The sequence below is a fragment of the Ambystoma mexicanum genome, chromosome 10, assembly GCF_040938575.1.
Source record: "Ambystoma mexicanum isolate Mex_15411 chromosome 10, UKY_AmexF1_1, whole genome shotgun sequence".
NCBI classification, from domain to species: domain Eukaryota; kingdom Metazoa; phylum Chordata; class Amphibia; order Caudata; family Ambystomatidae; genus Ambystoma; species Ambystoma mexicanum.
The window spans coordinates 682902641-682922385 of record NC_090932.1 but is presented as its reverse complement, the minus strand read 5'-3'; the positions used below and the strand labels follow the sequence as shown (position 1 = coordinate 682922385).

At 46.9% G+C, this 19745-nt stretch overlaps 1 protein-coding gene across 2 annotated transcripts in view; it reads right to left on the bottom strand.

Annotated features, from left to right (window-relative positions):
• XRN1 (5'-3' exoribonuclease 1) overlaps positions 1 to 19745 on the bottom strand; it is a 2611979-nt gene that overhangs the window by 418387 nt on the left and 2173847 nt on the right. For both annotated transcript variants that reach the window (XM_069618274.1, XM_069618273.1), the window contains exon 35: positions 12777 to 12866. In XM_069618274.1, coding sequence (XP_069474375.1) covers positions 12777 to 12866 — 90 coding nt within the window. The remainder of the gene's footprint in view (positions 1 to 12776; positions 12867 to 19745) is intronic.

Below are 19745 nucleotides of genomic sequence, written 5' to 3'. Positions count from 1 at the left end.
TAGCATAAGATGGCACTCTAATAAGTTATAAAAAAGGCAGAGTTATGGAAGCACACAAGTTTCAATACTTTTAAAAGAACCACAGTAAGGCAGGATAGGCAGAGTTCTACTGGAGAGCAAGGAAGTCAATTGCAAGCCCACTCTTGGAGAGAGCAAGCAGAAGGGGTCCAGGTTCACACAGTGGCGTTATGCCCAAAGAGTCTTGTAGATTGTTCGCACAAAAATGATGAAATTAAAGTCAGGAAAAGTTAGCTAGGTTGTCCCAGGCCAGCCAATGTTAGAAAGTCGAGGCTTTACTGTCGCCCCGAACGATCTGTCGCAAGGGAAACCAGGCGGAACACAGTACCTTAAGTGTGAAGGAAGCTCCAGCGGGGGCAGTTGTTCCTGGCAGCGGTTGCAAGTCGGTGTTTCGTCCAGCGGAAGAGGTGGTCTCACCGTGGAGGAAAGAAGGCGGCCGTTGCACTGCCAGGGAAGAAACCAGCCGCGGAGTTCTTTCGGTTAAAAGGTACTACCCTTCTCTTCGCGGTAGTGGTAAGCCGTGGTATTCCGGTTGCCGGGGTGCTTGGCACGGGCAAGGCAGCCACAAGATGCTCCAGGAAGGTGAAAAGAAGGCAAAACTGGTTATCCCCACCAGTCAAAGGAAAAAGACTCTCCGGACTGGAGATCTCTTCTGTTGTCGGGAAAAGTGGTGAGATGGTTCAGCAGGGCTCCACCGGTGGTGTCGTCGTTGCAGGTCGGCTCAGCTTCTCCCTCCTCAGATTCTTAGGTCCTGTGGCGACTTCTGAAGTTCCAGTCCCCAAAGCCCTGCTTTTATGCAGCACACCCCCATTCACTCAGCCTAGCTGTCAATCAAACATGTTAAGTGGTGAGCCAGCCGGCTCACCACTTGGGCCAATCACACAAGAGTGCGACTTGAGTTACCACGGTAACTCAGTCCAGGGTGCCTAAACCCCCTCCTACACCCCCTGTGGTACCCAGACAGAGTGGCACCACTTTTGGAGGCTTCTGTGGAGAAGCTCGCCAAAAAGTGGAACAAAGGGCTCGACTTGGGTTGGAATCACAGAAGAGAACACAAACGCCATTTTAGAATAGAGTTCTGGCAAAAAATACCAACCAGTGAATTAATATTAAATAAATAAACCGGCGGTATGTTTGAGGCTATAAGAATTAAATAATTAAAGTTGGTAGCCTCGAACAATGGGAAAATCCCATAGAGATATATTTGCGGTCGAATATAAAAAGTAGTATCCACTGCCACCAGCCAAAACTCAATCAGGGGGGACGGAGACGTGCCCCCTCGAACAACAGACCCCGGGCCAATCGAATTGCCCCAACCAGTACGTCCACAATATGATGGTTTGTACTGGTTTCTGTTTATAATTTGGGACTAGTAAAGCCAATGGTGACTTTACATGCCCTGGGAGACAGTAGTCAGTCCCAGGGTATGGAGTCTATGTTGGGGGGTCGCTACGACACCCCTGGGTTACGGCACGGAGGGTGCTGTGTAACCCACATTAAAAACACATGAGACCCTATGGAGTAAAAGACCCCATAAAACACATGGAAAGATAAAGGAACACCTCAAATCATGTCTAAGAGTGGGAGTAAAAAGAGTCTCACTCTTATCAGGAGAAAAAATAAACCCCAAAAATCCAGCAGAGCTGCTCCTAGCCCTTGAATTACTTCATTAAAGTCACACTTAAACTCCTATCAGCATGTATTTTGACACATTGCATTTAATTGCCATTAATCCATCGGCAAATGTATTCTGTACGAACTGCTTGACAGCCACTTCAGTTTATGATGAGAGATATGTGATTTGAAGTACACAAGTGATTTTACAGTGGCATAAAACTTTTGCAAGGTACTGTGGCGGATGTTGAAATCTTGGACTGGTTAATGAGTGTTCTGTTTGATCACATATGACATTCTATTTTAGCCTATGTGTTTTGTAAGATTTGTCAGGAATTGCAGTTGCTGGGAAGAGGAAATTCCTTTCCAAACTCTCTTCTGCAATGGTAGTTCACTAAATATGCATGCTCACAAAGTGGCTTACCTCATTAGTTGCGCACATGGAAAATAACGTGTGCACAACAGCAAACCAGTTCCGCACATAGAGAAAAATAATTTGAGGGAACATTGCACACAACTATCATCATATACATACACCATTATGGTTCTACTAGTATAATACCAACAATTTACCTTAGAAACAGTTATGCAATAGTTGGCACAGATAGAAGCAACACTGTAAATAACTATTTGGTAAACTCAGCGGGAATCAGAAAAACAGATTTAAAAACAGTAAAGACAGGTAAGTAAAAATAAGTAGAACACATTACAGATCAACCTACAACAAGGTTCCCAATTACTTAATATGTACAGCCCTGATAGGAAATTAATGCTAGTGCCCAAAATTCACCAGTTCCTTAGGTTACACTAATCAGGGAGGTTTACTATGGGATTGCAACAATAGCTGACCCAATAGCCATAGGCTGCAGGTAAGTGATTCAAAGTTAAGTAAAGTTCAGAAAGGTTTCTCTCCCAGTCCCAACACTCAAGGGAAGGCTCAAAGGGGGTTTGGGAGATCCTTGAAAAGATCAACTCCGACCTTAAGTGAGAGATAGGATATGATATATGATAAGTAATTTATAACGTGCCTGTACACAAGTGGTTGAAGGCGTGACAAGACAAGGTAGGGAAGACAGAGGCAGAGAAACGATCTTACTAGGTCTTCTGTCATTCAGATTGTGCAAGTGTGAGAACAAGAAATGAAGGGGAAATGGAGGGGGGGGGGGGGGGAGTACAAGAGAGAGGGGAGGGGAAAACAGGACAGCAATGCTCTGGTTAAGTGCATCAAGGGCAGCGCCGTTCTGGGTAGTGCAATGAGATCAAGGGACTGTAGGGTTACAGTTAGAGCTCTTAAGTGTGTGGTAGGCCCGGAGTGTGACTGATCAAGAAAGCCTGGTACCCAGTGAGACTCTGAGGGTAGCCAAGCAACCAGTCATTACAGAAGACAGGTGGGTCAGGTAGGTCAGCAGGGGAAGGGGAGAGCGACAAAGAGGAGAAGAGGAACGTTTTGAGCTGCTTCCAGATCTTCAGGTGGTCCGGCTCAAGTTTGAGAGGGGTAGGGAGGCCAGTCCAGAGGGAGGCACCTGCAGAGGAGAAAGCTCTACCCCCCCTTTCTCTGCCTGGAGAAGTGTCTAACCCTTAGAGAGTTGGAGGTAGCTGAGCGAATGGCTCAAAAAGGAAAGTATTTTGGAAGAGTCCTGGATGTAGTTTGGGCCCTGGTCCCAGAAAACCTTGTGGACAATGCAAAGGGTCTTTAAAGTAATCTTTGTAGCCACTGGGAGCCAGTGGAGAGATTTCAGGGCTGGAGAGATGTCCCTGGGCTTGAGGCCAAGGATAGGTATTGCAGTCCTGTTCTGGATTAGTTGCAGAGGGCAGTGAGTAGAGGAAGGCAGATTGAGAAAGACGTTGCAGTATTCCAGCCTAGAGAGAACCAGGGCTCTGGAGATAGTGTGTTTCGAGAGAAAGTGAGAAAGGGAAGAGTCCCTTTGAGGAGGTGCAGCTGGTGGTGGGACTTCTTGGTGACATCTGAGATTTGCGGAGGGAAAGAGAGAGAGTGGAGTCAAAGATGACACCAATGTAAGGCGAAGGAAGAGAGCCCAAGGTGGGCAGCCAGAGTGTGCGAGGGAAGGCAGGGACAGGGGTCCCAATGAGAAGGATATTCGTCTTAGTGGCATTAAGGCAGAGATCGTTGGAGGTGCATCAATCCTGAATAGCAGATAGACCGTCAGGAATGAGCAAGAGATGAGAGGAGGCTGAGGGGAGCCTGAAGGAAAGCTGAGAGTCATCAGCATAACACTGAAAGGTAGAGAAGTTAGAGATCAGGTGGGCCAAAGTGGCCAAGTAGAGGTTGAAAAATCAGTGTGAGAGGATAGAGCCCTGGGGAACGCTGCAGGTAGAGAGAGAGAGAGGTGGCAGAGAGAAAGGGACCAAATTGGACCTGGGAGGGGTGGTTCAAGAGGAAGTAGGTCAGCCACTCCAGGGTCTGATCCGTGATGGCCAGATTCTCACAGAGTCGATTGATCAGGATGGCGTGGTTGACCGTGTTGAAAGCAGAAGAAAGATTAAGGAGGATGAGGACAGAATGAATGCTGGAATCAAGGTTAGAGAGCAGATCTTCATGGGTGTTCAGGAGACACGTTTCTGTCCCTCTGGCAGCTCTGAAGCCAGACTGATAGTCATGGAGACAACCAACAGATTCAGTGTAGCGAGTAAGCTGAGAGATGACCAGCTTTCCCAACAGTTTGCCCACGAAAGGGGTGATGGAGATCGGGCAATAGTTTTCCGGGCAGGTAGGATTGGCAGGCGGCTTCTTGAGGAGAGGGTGCACAATGGAGTGCTTAAGGGGAGAGGGGGAAGTTCCAGTAGCAAGAGAGTGATTACAGAAATTGGCTAAGGTTGGAGCGAGGATGTCAATATGGTCCTTGCTGGTTCTGGAGGAGCAGGGGAGCACCTGTTTGGACAACACTATTATAGATCGTACTCGTCTAAAAACAAGAGAAGAGAGGAGGAGGAGAGGGAGACATGGCCAAGGGGGGGGGGGGGGGTGGGCGGAAGAGGAGATAGAGGACAGGATGGCCTTAGTTTTAGCGGAGAAGTAAGAGGCCAGAGCCATACAGAGGGCCTGGGAGGGACAGAAGAGGTAGAGACACCAACAGAATTGGCCAGTTCCTTGCAGATTTTAAAGTGTTTGGCCATGATGTAAGAGGCCGCAGAGATGCAGGCAGGAATGTGTGTTCCCTTCTTGGACAGGACAAAGAGTTTGCCTTTGGAGCAGGCAGCAAGCCAGTTTGTCCGAGGATGCGCCGAAGCCCCCCACATCCTCTGCACTTCGTTTAAGGACGGCGAGGTCGGAATCATACAAAGAGTTGCACTTGGAGGTAGGCTTCAGCCAGATTCTCATGACAGGGGCAAGAATGTACAGGGTGTTGGAAATAGAAAGATGCAGATTATTAAGGGCTGTGTCAGGGTGCGAGTCAGCCGCAGGAGTAGGCGGAGCAGAAAAAGTAGAGGCAAAGGCATCCACTGACACACGCTTCATGGGCTGAATGACCAAGAAGGTAGGTGGAAGTGCTGGGTGGGGTGGGGGCTTTGGCTGTGCGATCGAGAGTTTAAGATGAGAGGAGAGTACAAAGTGGTCAGTCCAAGAGAGAGGAGGGGTGAGGGTTTAGAGAGGGGGATGTCTGAGGTGATGAGAACATCCAAGGTATGTCCGGCAGAGTGTGTCAGACCAGAGGGCAGAATGTAAAGAGTGTGTTGCAGAGGTTGCGGAAAGCCCAGTGGAGGGATTAGAAGCATCCAGGTGGATGTTGAGATCGCTGAGGAGAAGTAGTAGAGGCAAGGGGAGAAGAGGAGAGGTTGGCCCATTCAGAGAGGAAGAGGGCGACCTGGCCAGTTGGCCTGTAGATGGTGGCCACAGTTCGAGAGAGAGGCCAGGAACGATAGAGAGCCTGCAGATCAGGCATTCAAAGGAGGATTAGGACTACATAGGGATGGCAGAGGCCGGGACCCACTCTGGAAAGATCAGGGCTACTCCACCTCTAGGATGGTTGCGGTTCTGGGTTCGGAGAGGATCTTGTAGTGCACATGAAGGGGAGTGTTAAAATGTGTGGCAGAACTGGTCGTAAACTATGTCTCAGTGAGAGCAAGGACATCTAGGTCGAGTTCTTCGAGGAAGTGACCGATTTCAGGGGAGTGTTTGACAGCAGAACAAGCGTTGAGTAGCGACGTGGAGCAGGTTGCCACATTTGAAAGACGTCTGTGGAGGGGTACAGGGTTGAGGTACATCCTGCAGAGGTGGTAGAGGGGCACGAGGGTGGGCCGAGGAGGAAGATGAGGTGGCAGAAGGAGTAGCAGGAGAAGGGAGGAAGTTGAAAAGACGCGGGAAACGACTATCAAAAAGAAGGGGATTGGGCTGAGGGCCCTGAACCAAGACGTCGTCCGTTCAGAGAGACATTAATGATGGTCTAGGAGGAGTCGAAGGGCGCCAGCAGGAGCTCCCACCCAGTGCCACTGTGAATGGGAGTGGAGGAGAAAGGAGAGAGAACAGAGACAGTATGAAGGGTCCATTGGTCTGGAGAGGGGACAACAAAGAGGATGTCACAGAGTCTGTCTGGAGGAAGCACTGGTGTTATCAGCAATGGGGAGACCTGGGTTGGAGACCTGGGTTGGGTTGGAGACCTGGGTTGGGTTGGAGACCTGGGTTGGAGACCTGGGTTGGAGACCTGGATGTCCCCGCTTGAACTTCTTCCATCCAGACTTAGTGAGAGGGATAGGATAAGAGCTAGAGTAGCAGTTAGAGAAGATGAGGGAGAGAGCATCATAGGGGGTGTGAAGGAGGTAGGTCGAGAAGGGGGTGAGAGAAGAGAGATAAGCACAGCCCTGTGGCACACAACTCAAAATTCGCAGAGGGTGGAGGAGGGGGACCAGGGTCACAACAAAGGAAGACACAGGAGGGGGACAAGTAACTCACAACAATTTACGGCATGCCTTGCATGGGTGACGGGGGGGGGGGGGATCTAGGTGGGAGCCTAGAGTGAACCAGCAACAACGCCACAGTAACTGGAATGCAAAAACACCCAGATTCGGCTTTCCCAGAAGGGGGGAAAAAGGCTAGGTTTTTGAGCACAGCACAATACAACACACCCAGATTTCATTTACCTGATAAGTCGCAGCAGGTCGACGGCTGCATGCTAAGTGCTACCATGGCGGACACCAGCAGACGCCACTGCAGCTGCCCTTAACCTCTGGTCCTTGGCTGAGGGGGCTGCCACGGCATGGGGTGGCTGATTTAAAAGGCCTGCCAACCAATGGGAGAGCTTTGGGGGAGGCAGGGAGGGCCAACAAACAAGGTAGCAACCGGACAAAGGGAGGGGGCACACACATGCTGCAGCGCGAGTATAAAACACTTTATGCCCATAAAACCCAATGGCAGGGGGGGGCAGGAATAGGTATGCAGACCTTAGCCCCCTTGCTTGGATGTTTCCAGTGGCCATTTAGGGGTTCCTAGATCCATTGGGCACTCTCTTCTGTGCTGTGCCCGGTCAAAGGATGTCAAGGACTGTGGGTGCAAGGGTCACTTTTGGCGTCGGGATTGGGCCTGGCTAGTACATGGTTCAGGCTTCAGTGATACGGTTCAGAAGATTGAATAGCTACACAACCTTGGCACGATAGGGTGCAAACTTCCACGCTACATGCAACCTCAGGCGACCTCAAGTACACCTAGACGATGGGATTTGGCAACAGGCGATCTTCCTATGATGAACAAAGGAGTAAGCTCTGCACAACTTCTCATCAGTGTAGGAGGCTGGGCAGACGCCTTGTTGCATAAGTAGAAGGCCATCACGTTGTTGCCACAAAGCAAATTACTTCATTGTTATTTACTTTGTGGGTATAACTTCGAAATACTTTCAATTTGTATATTTATTTGTAGGGGAATGGGGCATGTGGGGCCACCCCCCCAAAACGAGTAACATTTCAAAAACACCCATAAAGTAAAATACAACCCAAGCAATTTAATTCGTTGAAATGACATGGAACCAATTTGAAGATTCACAAAGTTCCTAGGATGCACTCAGAACGGCGACGGCTACTGTGAGGTGGCCCAGGAGAGAGCTTGTCTGTCCACTGGTTAGTCCAGGGACACTTCCGAAGGCTCAGCAGGCACAGATCCTCGAGAAGGGGTCAGGAAAGGGTTTTCCCACCAGTCCACGGGTCAAACCACCACAAAGAGCCTACCTGAGATCCGGACAGAGGAACAGGATGCAGCTGCAGGCAATCCTGTTCATATGCAAAGGTCATCCCTCGGACTTCAGCAAGTCACACTTCTTTATAGGGGTCTTAGCTGCAACACCGATGTTAAGAATGGCTACAGTAGTCCTCCTGTTATCAGGGATTTGGACAGGAGTCGCCACCAGGTCCACTAGTGGAAAGGATCTGCACCATTCAAACTGGCAGAGAGTGTCCTGTTAGGGAGAATTCTCTTACAAGGCTAATTTCCCAAACCCAGTGAGTCCCCCAGCAGCTTTGCTGTATTTGTGGGGTTTGTTTTTTTCTCCTGCTAAGAATGAGACTCTTTTACTCCCACCCTTAGGCATGATTTGAGATATGTCTCTGACTATTTGTGTGATTTTGGGCTATCGGTTCTTATACTCCATGGGGTATCCTCTGTTTTTTTGTGTATGTTTACACAGCACCCTCAGTGCAGTAACACAGGGGTGTCATAGTGACCCCCAAACATAGACTCCATACCCTGGGACTGACTACTGTCTCCCACGGCATGTAAAGTCACCATTGACTTTACTAGTCCTAAACTGTGAACAGAATCAGTACAAACCATTATATTGTGGAAGTACTGGAAGGGGTTAATTATATCGCCCCTGGGTCTGTTTTCAAGGGGGCACTGTCCAGTCCCCCCTCGTCGAGTTTCTGGCTGGTGGCAGTGGTTACCACGTGAAATATTCCACCGGAATATTTTCTATGGGATTTTCCCATTGATTTTAACGCACCACTTTTTGGTGCAATGTTAAAGATACCGCTGGTTTATTTATTCAATATTAAATTCACGGTTGGGTCTTTTTGCCGGAACTCTCTTCTAAAATGGCGTTCGTGTCCGTCTCTGTAGCTCTGACCAAGGTCGAGCCCTTTGTTCCACTTTTTGGCGGGCTTCTCCACAGAAGCCCTCCAAATGATGCCACTCTGTCTGGGTTCCACAGGATGGGTGGGGAAGGGAATTGGCACCCTGGACTGCATTGCCTTAGCAACTCACTCGCACTCTGTTCTGATTGGGCCAGTGGTGAGCCGCCCGGCTCACCACTTAGCATGTTTGAGTGACAGCTAGGCTGTTGAATGGGGGTTTTTCTGCATAAAAGCAGGGCCTTTGGGACTGGAACTTCAGAAGTCGCCACAGGACCTAAGAATCCGAAGAGGGAAGAAGCTGAGCCATCTGCAACGACGACACCACCGGTGGAGCCCTTCTGCAACAAACTCACCACTTTCCCAACGACAAGAGAAGATCTTCTGCTGGACGAGTCTTCTTCCTCTGAGCTGGTGGGACCAACCAGTTCGCCCTTTTCGCCTTCCAAAGACGTCTCTTGGTTGAATCGCCCGTGCCAAGCACCCCGGCGGCCGGATAGCCAAGCTTCACCACTCTGACCGTGAATAAAAGGAACGCACCTTTTATAGACGAACTCTGCGGCTGGTTTCATCCCTGTGCAGTGCAATGTTTCCTCCTCGACGAGATCCTCTCTTTCCCTGGTCGAAACAACGAACTGCAACCACTGCCAGGAACAACTGCCACCGCTGGAGCTTCCTCTCTCTTTAAGGTACTGTGTCCTGCCTCGCCTCCCTTTCTTCGGCTTGCCCAAGGTGACCCTTAAATCCTTGGCTTGCCAACTGGGTTGGCCCCAGACCCAACTTTACCTTCTTGAAACACCCCAACCTCTTTTGAACATTCTGCAAAGACTTTTAGAACATTTTAAACCGTGTGATCCTGGGCACATTTCGCTTTTCTCATTTAAAGTGGACCTGGCCTATGAACTTTGACTCTACAGTATATACTGCCTTCTTCTTTTGCTGAGAACTCAAGTGTTGGGGCCTGTTTTATTTCTATGCTCTGCCTTTTTCTCTCCCTTTAACCTAACTATTGGAGTACCATCTAGGTTACGCGCTCACATCTGTTTTGACAAATAGTGATGTTTTAATCCTGACTTGTCTAATAGTTATTAAGGGAGGTGTGTATACTTTACCTGACTGTGTTTTAACTTGCTTTTGATTTAGAGTGCTAGTATATTGCCTAAAGTGTGTTTTAAATAAATAATTATATACTTTTTATACAAAGCTCTGGTCAGTGTTTGTTTGCTCTACTGTGTTTTTAGCACTATTGTGTGTACTCTATATACTGCCTTACTCTTCTTGAGAGAAGTCTGACTGCTCAGCCACAGCTACCAGGTAAATCTGGGTGGTACAGACTGCTACCAATTGGGTTTACTGCTTACTCCATCTTTTTGCAGTGTTCCCCAAGGGAACTGCACAGGATTCTGCCTAACATGTCCAATCATGGACAGACACTGGCTACCGATTCTGCCCAACAACAGACACTGTGGCTCGGCTGTGGACTGAGTCAAGACAGTCCCAGCCCCCACATACAGACTGTCACTTTGCCAGGGAAAACATGGGCTTTGCTTGGAAAAGAACATTCGGTCTGTATTAATAAAAGTGAAAATGTGTGGGTTTCTTGCTGGGCGAAGCATTGTCCTTTATACAATTCCACACCGTTTCACCAATCTGCACAAAATTGTGTAGAGTTACCTGTTAGAAACCTCGGGACATTACTGGCTACATAACATTTGGTCATCCCAGCCCATTCCCCAGATTTCAGCACCTTTACACATGAGACGGGTACCAGAAATCGGCAAAATATCAATGTGGTCGTAGAAGCACTGATCCTCAACCCTAGAATGCACGGTTTCTGGGGCATTTGCACTGCAATGCAATGCAACAAACTGCAACACACTAGGGTGAAGCAACAGGTGGGGAGAGAGCACAGTAGGTCCCAGTATGCTGCAGCACACCAACTCTCGCCTCACTGCAATGTCTGCTCAGGGGTATGTCAGCCAGCCACACACGGCCATTCTCAATGCAGTTTACTTCAGAGTGCAAAGCACATCAAGAGATAAGTGAATCAGAACAGCGACCTACATAATCATTGATTTTCAACAATTGATGAGTGTTGTCATGTCTGTCCACAGAACCCGTTCTCAGTAGGGGTACTTTTTGCTAGTATATGATAATTCTGTACCTGAGAAGGCAGGAAGAAGGTCAAAGTACAAAATGGACAAGGGAAAGGAAGAACTCTTATGGCATGGCTATTTGACAGTGCAAGGTCATCTTTATGGTATTATGAGGTCAAACGCAAAAATGCGCAAGTAAAATGTTAACAACAAGGTAGAAAAATATCCACTGCCACCAGCCCACCCTGGACACATTGTAATTGTACCACAAAGTTACAAAAGAAAAAGTTTTAAGGCTATAAAGTATCCTAACTGCACTTGACTTGAAGGTGATGTTGTTACATCTCTCCAGACGGGTTCTCCTGTTTCACTTTTACGTGCACCCTTACACGCGGTTTTCCTCGAAAAAGGCATTCGCAACATGGAGGAGCCGGGAACTGTCTGCAGCGCTTCAGTGTCTCTCGCTTCTCATTCCGAGCGGGTAGCCACGCCCCGACTTCCGGGATCGCATATCCGGATACTCGGATCGACGCGTTGCTTCTCTACTCAGAGTCGCGCTGCGCTCTGTAAGTTCGCTTGCCTTCCTCCTTTGAGATCATTACTTAAACTGTATCTGTTAGGCTTTCTTTCTTCAAATCCCTTGGAATTAATTCTTTTGATTTGTGATATTAGATTCCTCCAATGATTGTCAGGTTCTGTGAGACTAAAGGAAACTGCATTCAACAATCAGCCTTTCTCCCAGACTTTTCTGGTGTGTAGCCCTACATAGATAGAGAAGTCACTCTTTCTTACGCGGTCTTTTCCAGCACGCGTTTATTTACTATTGTTGTTCTCTCATCAAGCATTAGGATCCAGCCATAGGAATTCTCTGCAGTCTCACGCTCCAAGCCTCCTAATCTGTTATCCATCTTCTTGTGAGCAATATATTGGTAAGGCTTTCATTCCCTTGCCTCACTGACGCCCTTTTGTATTTTGACTGTGTTTAAATACATTTGGGCATAATCTTTTACACCCTATGCTCCATTAGGTCTTTTACACAATAAATCTGCTGTTACCATTGGATTGGTTAATATAGATCTAGAGACGATCACTCACGTCAGGGTAAGCCTTTCCTTCTACCCTCCGATTTTCAACATCTTTAAGATACCCTCTTACTCGTACTTAACTCATACTTTACTCTGTCTGTATTAGAATTCTTCACGAGAGGATTTCGGTCTGCACTAAAGTTCCTGCGTAAACCACTGCAGCTACCTGCAGGAGTCCACGCACCCCAGCAGCTCACCTCAGGGTTTTTTCCCCTTTTGGGGTTTTCCCTGGAGACTCCACCTCTGCCTAGCCTTTTTCGGCTGAGTGGTGGAGGGGTTTCTAGGTGAGACTCTCTTTCTCCTTCTACAGACTACTGAATCCTTGAAGACCTGCGTAGAGGTAGGTGTCATTTATAAATGCCGAGAGACGTATGTTAGTGAAAGTGCATTATAACCATAAAGATATAACAGATGTGTACAGCTGGGAAAATACAAAAAAAATCAACTACGAGAGACAGTCTCCGAATACTAAACGTCTTAGGGACTGATCAGTTTCCCTGTAAGAGTGGGCGAAAAACACTGGAATAAAACTGAGGGCTTTACTTACCTCCAAAAAGTCATGTCAGCCAGAAACAATACCAAAAAGATAGGGTATCGCATAGAAGTCACTGGGAAGAAAGCAGCTAAATGAAAATCTTTCCTAACACTGGGGATCTGCAGTAACTGACCATTGTGTGAAAAATACTTTGGTTGTAGGTATTGGATTGAAGACTTTTCTAGAACGGTGTGTTTAATCTTCATAAAGATTTTTCAAATAAAAACAAACTCACAGCCCATTCATGATTTTGTTTACTCACTAACAAAACAATCAGACCAAGAATGCAATCATTTAGTTCTGTATGGAACTGACAAATGTATCAGTGTATGCCCAGTTATGTACAATCTGTTTTACCTTTTCAGATGAGCCACTATCCAACGTTTTCCCTTGATTTTCACTCCTTTTCAGAAGTCGTACACTCTGTTTTGAACTGTCTGGAAAGTGCTGTTAAAAAATAAGTTTGCCATTATTTGCAGGACTACTGTTACGCTAGCATGATATTTCAGAGCTACTCTTTGCAAACATTAGATATAAAGGATAAAGGGTCCAATGCCATATTTCAAAACACATATTGAGTTGCACCAAATGTAATAAAGGAACAGGAATTGGGTTTCATTTTTAAATTTGTAAATGTTATACAGAACGTGTGGAATACCACAAAAAGGAAAATATGACTTGAAAACTTTTCAACCACTTACTATATAGGAGCTCTCGTGTACAAAATATCAAGTTAACTCTTAATCGTTCATGGTGACATTGAGGAAAAGTTATAGTTAATCAAAAATGTATGATGATGTACCACAAAACTGCACTCCAACACCAACTCATGAGTATTGATGGATTCTTGAAGAAAAGCATCTGAAGGGCAATATTGCTACAACTAATCACAGTAACATTCTTCAATCATGAAACAACCAAAGAAAATTACTTTCCTTCGGTAAGGTTCTTTCTGAGGGATGTTCCTCCCACAGGTTCTTCATCTTATATATATTCTCCAGCTACAGCTGACCACAGAACCTTTTTGCCAGCAGGAGTTTGCGGTGCAAAGTCTGCATCTGGTTCCCTCAAAGCGCTCGATCTTTTGTGCCAGATGTGACGTTGGCATTGGCATATATTGTTTGCAACCCCTCAGTTTCTATCATTTTTTTCCCCTGAGCTCAGCTGCATTGGGGAATTAACCATCACGGTAATAATAGAGTGAGCTCTCTATCAGAGGTAAAATGGAGGGGGGTGAGGAATCTGCGGGAGGAACAGCCATCAGAAAGAACATTAACAGATATAAATAAATTGTTCTTCGAGATGGTGTTTTCCCACAGATTCCTCATCTTAAACTCCAATAGCTACATATAATTCAAGGGAGGAAGCGGGGGATAGTGAACCCAAAGGCCAAGTACAAATTAGAACATTCTGGAGAACTGCCCTGCCAAATCGGGTGTCCTGGCTCGATAGAGAATCAAGGCAGTAGTGCTTTGAAAAGGTATGCAAAAATTAACAAGTTGTGTCTTGTCAGATGTCTAGCATTGGAAATCTCCATGGAAAGCCAAATTGGCAGACATTCCTCTGGTTCAGTGTACTATGAAGGTCCTCAGGAAATTCCCTACAGTAGAGTAGAATTTGAAAATGCATAAAACTATCCATCTGGAAGATGTTCATTTTGTTACAGATCTACCCGGTTTAACCTATAAACGTTAATCCTCTATTGGAGAAATTTCTAATTCTGGAAATGTAAAAACGAAGAGCCCTTCTACGGTCCAGTCTATGAAATCTATTCACTTCTTTAGATAGGCAGAATACTGGAAGATGAATCATCTGGGAAATATGAAACTCCGAGCACCTTTGGCAGAAAAATTGGTCATACCCCAAGGGTCACCTTATCCTTGGAGACCACTGTAAAAGGGGGCTTGCAGGTTAGGGCTTGTAACTCAGTAACACTTTGGATTGTCACCAAAAATATTTTCTATGTTAGCAGTCTGAGTGGACAAGAATGCATAGGCCCAAAAGTAGAACCTATTAAGTAAGTCAGTACAAGATTCAAATCCCAGGCCAGCAAACTGAAGGGGACTGGGGGAAACATCTTTACAGTCGGTTGAGAAATGTTACCACCGTGGGTGTGGTAAAATATGATCATTGCTTAGGTATGTGCTTGAAAATTGATAGAATGAAGATTGGTCACCGGATGCCCTTGTTGAGAAAGCTGCAAGATTAAAGTTATATAAGCCTCTTACATAGATACGGATATATTTGTTTAGCTTTGCACCAGATGGAATCTTTTTTCCAATGGCAGCCTTAAAGGAACTTGGATGGTGGTCTTCTTAAAAAAAAAATTAAAAAAACGAAAAAAAAAAAACAAAACACCTCTGTGCCTTCTTCAGGCGGGTGCGAATCCCTATACCAACCTCTCAGAAGACAGGCATGAAGGTTGAGTGTGTTGATACTCGGGTTAAAAACTAGGTCTTCTCACTGCGCAAACACGTCTATCCTCAGAAGAAGACGCCACAGGACAAACATGGTCATGTCCAAAAGATTCAGGAATCACATTCTCCTGCCCAGTCCGGGGAAATTTGTATATGGTCGATCTGAACCTCCTGAGAACTTGAGGGATGTCGGAGATTGGTAAGGATGCATGTAGAAGTGGAAAGTGCCAGTCCACCATAAATGCAATCCCTGATGCTACTTTTCGGTGATATCCCCCTGAGTAGAACAGCTCGTACTTCTGTTGGAACTGGAGGCAAACCGATCCACTTGAGAAGTTCCTCAAAGGCCAAAGATCTTTAAAAGAAATTCCCGACAAAACGCCCAATTTTTGAGAGACCGAGCCCTGTCTGCTCAGGGCATCTGTTGTCGTTTGCTCCGCCTTAGCTAGATTTATTTATTTATTGGGTATTTATAATGCGCCTATACACAACTGCTGATAGGACGATCCCATTCTCTTACGCACAAAACCAGAGCTCCTTTGCTTTCCTACACAGCAGTAGTGATCCCACAACCTCTCTTGTTGAGGTAGTGCATGACCACAGTGTTTGTCATGATCAGGGCAGTTCTCTCCTGTAGAAAAGGCAAGAAGGTCATCAGCGCCAGTCTAATAGCCCTCAGCTCCAACAGGTTTATGACAAGTTAGGTCTCTGCTGGAGACAACTCACTCTAAGTCAGCTGCTTGAAGTGTGCGCTCCAGCCCTTCAGAGAGGCATCCATAACCACTGTCGTCTGTGGCCAAGGTTGTCAAAAGGTCCGCCCCTCTACCAAGTACTCTCGGCAGGAAAATCAAATGATATCCTGCTTGGGACCTGAAGCTCCATCATGCTGCCTAAGAACGGTTACTGCTGAGATCTGAGGGCCCACTAAGTGTCCTCAGCCTGGCCACTGGCACCAGAAATATGCAGAATGCCACGAGACGCAGTAACCGTTTAAAGTCTAGGGCCAGTAGTGTGGGAGCATTCTAAAATGTCATTCATCTGCTGGATGTGAGGGGGAGTCCAGGACTGTTCCCATTTAACCTTATGCCCTGCAAGGGTATCACATGGCACTTTCCTGAAGTTGAGGGAGATGCTCAATTTGTTTAACAGGTAGCAGGTGTGGTTGAGAAGTTTCAGGCCTGCTCGGGGTGCTGGGGGGGCTCTGATTAACCAATCATCCAAGTACGGTAAGACGTGAATCCCCCTCTTTCTCGTTAGACTGGCTGCTACCACCAAAAACAATTTGTTGAAGGACCCTTGGGGCAGAGGTGAGCTCGAAAGGTAGGGCCCGAAACTGATAATGGGTACTGACAATCACAAACCCTCAGGTACTTCCTGCGCTTAGGATGGAGGGATCATGAAACTAAGCATTGTGGAGGTTGAGTGAAACCAACCAATCCAGAATCTGCAGGGCCTGAAGGATCTGCAAAGGTGTTACAGCAATCAATGTGTCCTTCCTGAGGAACTTGTTCAAGAACCTCAGGCATAAGAAGGGTCACAGTCCTCTCTTCTTTTTTCGGCAGAAGGAAGTAGTGAGAAAACCACCCTTGGTTCTTCTCCACTGTGAGCACCTGCTCTATGGCACCTTTATCCAGCAGGGTGACAATCTCCTGCTGCAATAGCCGACCTGGTAGCAGAACATGATGTGCAGGCGGAAGACAATCAGAGGACTGAACAAGAATGAGAGGCAACAGCTCTGGGTCACCATTTGGTGTACCCACGCATCAAAAGTAATGTGTAACTATTATCCAAAGTGCAAGGCTATCTTCCTCCCCTGGCTGAGGTATGTTAAAGCCTCTAAGTGGTTTTGATGTGGTAGCTGACCTGAGGGGACAGTGGTCACATTTGTCTGCGTTCCCCTTCCAACTCTACCCCTTGCTGGTCTAGAGAACCTTCTCAGAACTTGTTTTGTGGAGGGTTGTGCTATACTTCTCTGACTCAAGACAATGAAGTAACGAAAAGGAATGCCTCTCCAAGTCTGTGCAGTTGCCTGTACTGGCTGTTAGCTGACCACTGCTCCTAAAGATTTAGCAGATGCTTTAGATTATTGAAGCTTTTGCGAGCTATTATCAACTCTCGGCGGGAAAACATGATTGCTGTTAATGGGCATGTCAAGAAGTTTTGATTGGATGTCTATGGCAAACATTGACTTCCTCAGTCAGAAAAACTTCCTGGTAACTGAGCTGTGTGGGGGGTCAGAAATGAGAGACAAACACAAAGTTGTAATGTTTTCAGCATTAGACTTTTTATTCAAATAAAAGGGTTTGGATAGAGGCCTTTCTGTCCCTATCCTAGAGAGTTTCCCTGCAGAGGAAATCAAAACTAGGGATCAGTATGTCTCTCGTCATGAAAATTAGGCAAACTGCCCTTGTGTCCAAAATGTATCTGACTCTCATACTAAACACAACAAAAGGTGTAAGGCAAATTTGTCTGCTTCAAATTCAGCAAAAAGTGTGCAAAAAAACTCATTATGTAAATCCAACAAAAAAATCCTTGTATCCAGGGGTTGATCCCTTCACCTGAACTGTTTCAGGTAGAATATTGAACAAGTTCAGTTCAAACAGTGGTTCTTTAAGGAGATTTGTGTAAACTCTCTTTCTAGATCATTTGGTTGATATTCAAAATAAGTTCCCAATTGTTTGTATGCCTGCCGGTATGCCTTCGGACTCCCAATGCTTCTGGGCAGACTCACTGGTGTTTACAACCTGTGGTGTACGGCTGCGGCGAAGTCTGTGCTTCAGGAAATAATTTCCTGCTCTGCAGACCTACCTGCGGTTCTCCCGCCGGCTTCTCCTTCATCTGCTGTTGGATCTGCCGTTCTTCACTGTGGCTGCATCCCCGACATCCTCCTGAGTGCTGCTGGCTCCTCAGCGGTTCACCTGAAGCACCTGCTGTGCTTCTCCTGCTCTCACGCCTTGCCGGAAGGAAGCGACTGCCTCCTTCCACACAGTCCGCTCTTGTGTGTCTCTGTTAGGGAGAATTCTGTTTAGGCTGAATTTCCTAACCTAGTGAGTCCCCCAGCAGCTTTGCTGGATTTTTGGGGTTTATTTTTTTCTCCTGCCAAGAGTGAGACTCTTTGACCCTCACTCTTGGACATAACTTGAGTGTTACTGTGACTTGCTATATGCTTAGGGGCTAGGGGGTATTTTTTCCACATAGGCCATCATTGGTTTTTGAATGTGTGTTACACAGCACCCTCAGTGCAGTAACACAGGGGTGTCATAGGGACCCCCAAACATAGACTCCACACCCTGGGACTGACTACTGTCTCCCTGGGTCTGTAAAGTCACCATTGACTTTACTAGTCTTAACTTAGGAACTTAACCAGTACAAACCATCTTACTGTGGAAGTACTGGTAGGGGCAATTAGATTGCCCCTGGGTCTGTTGTCGAGGGGGTACTGTCCCGTCCCACCTCGCTGAGTTCTGGCTGGTGGCAGTGGATACCACGGAAATATTCCACCGGAATATTTCCCAATGGGATTTCCCATTGTTTTTAATGCACCACTTTTTGGTGCAATGTTAAAGATACCGCCGGTTTATTTATTTAATATAAATTCACCGGTCGGGATTTTTTGCCAGAACTCGCCGCCAAAATGGCGTCTAGGTTCACTTCAGTAACCCTGAACCCGAGTCGAGCCTTTGTTCCACTTTTGGCGGGCTTCTGCACAGAAGCCCTCCAAAGTGGTGCCATTCTGTCTGGGTACCACAGGGGGTGTGGGAGGGGGTTTAGGCACCCTGGACTGAGTTGCCTTGCCAACTCATGTCGCACTCTGGTGTGATTGGCCCAAGTGGTGAGCCACCCCGCTCACCACTTAGCATGTTTGAGTGACAGCTAGGCTGTATGAATGGGGGTTTGCTGCATAAAAGCAGGGTTTTTGGGACTGGTCCTTCAGAAGTCGCCACAGGACCTAAGAAGCCGAAGAGGGAGAAGCCGACCTGCCAAGACGACACCACCGGTGGAGCCCTGCGGAACCGTCTCACCACTTTTCCCGACGACAGAGGAGATCTCCCGCCGGAGAGTCTTCTTCCCTTAACTGGTGGGGACAACCAGTTGCTGCCTTCTTTTCGCCGTCCCGAAGCATCTCGTGGCCGCCTTGCCTGTGCCAAGAACCCCGGCAACCGGGATACCACTTTTTACCTCAACCGCGAAAGAGGGGTAAAATCCTTTGTGACCGGAAAACTCCACGGCTGGCCTCATCCCTGGTAGTGCAACGACCTTCAGCTTTCCTCCACGTCGAGGTCACCTCTTCCTCTGGACGACGCCGTGACTTGCACCCACTACCAGGAAAAACTACCACCGCTGGAGGATCCTTTCCACTTTTAAAAGGTACTGTGTTCCGCCCGGCTTCCCTTGCCACCGATTGTACGGGGTAGATTTAGCCCTCGGCTCTCGAACCTGGGTAAGCCTGGGACACCCTAACTAAACTTTTCTAAACGTATTAAAACCTTTTCTACTCACCTGCAAAGACTTGTGACATTGTGTGATCTTGGGCATATTTTCGCCTGGCTCCCTCTAAAGCGGGCCCCGAACCAATTCTCCTTGTTCCACAAGTGACTGCCTTATGTGAAAAGTGTTTTACCTTGCTGCTTTCATTATTTCTGCCTTTTCCCCTCCCTTTTTCAATAACTTGTTGGAGTGTCATCTAACGTTAAGCGCTCACCTCTGTTTGGAAATAAGTGGTGTTAACTTCGACTTGTCCAACAAATGACTAGGGATGTACATATAAGTAATAGTGACTGTGTTTTGACTTTCTTACCTTTTTCTGTGCTAGTGTAATTTATGAGTGTGCCTTTAAAATAAATAAGTATACACTTTTACACCTAGCTCTGGTCAGTGTTTGCTTGTACTATTGTGCCTCTGTACCTAT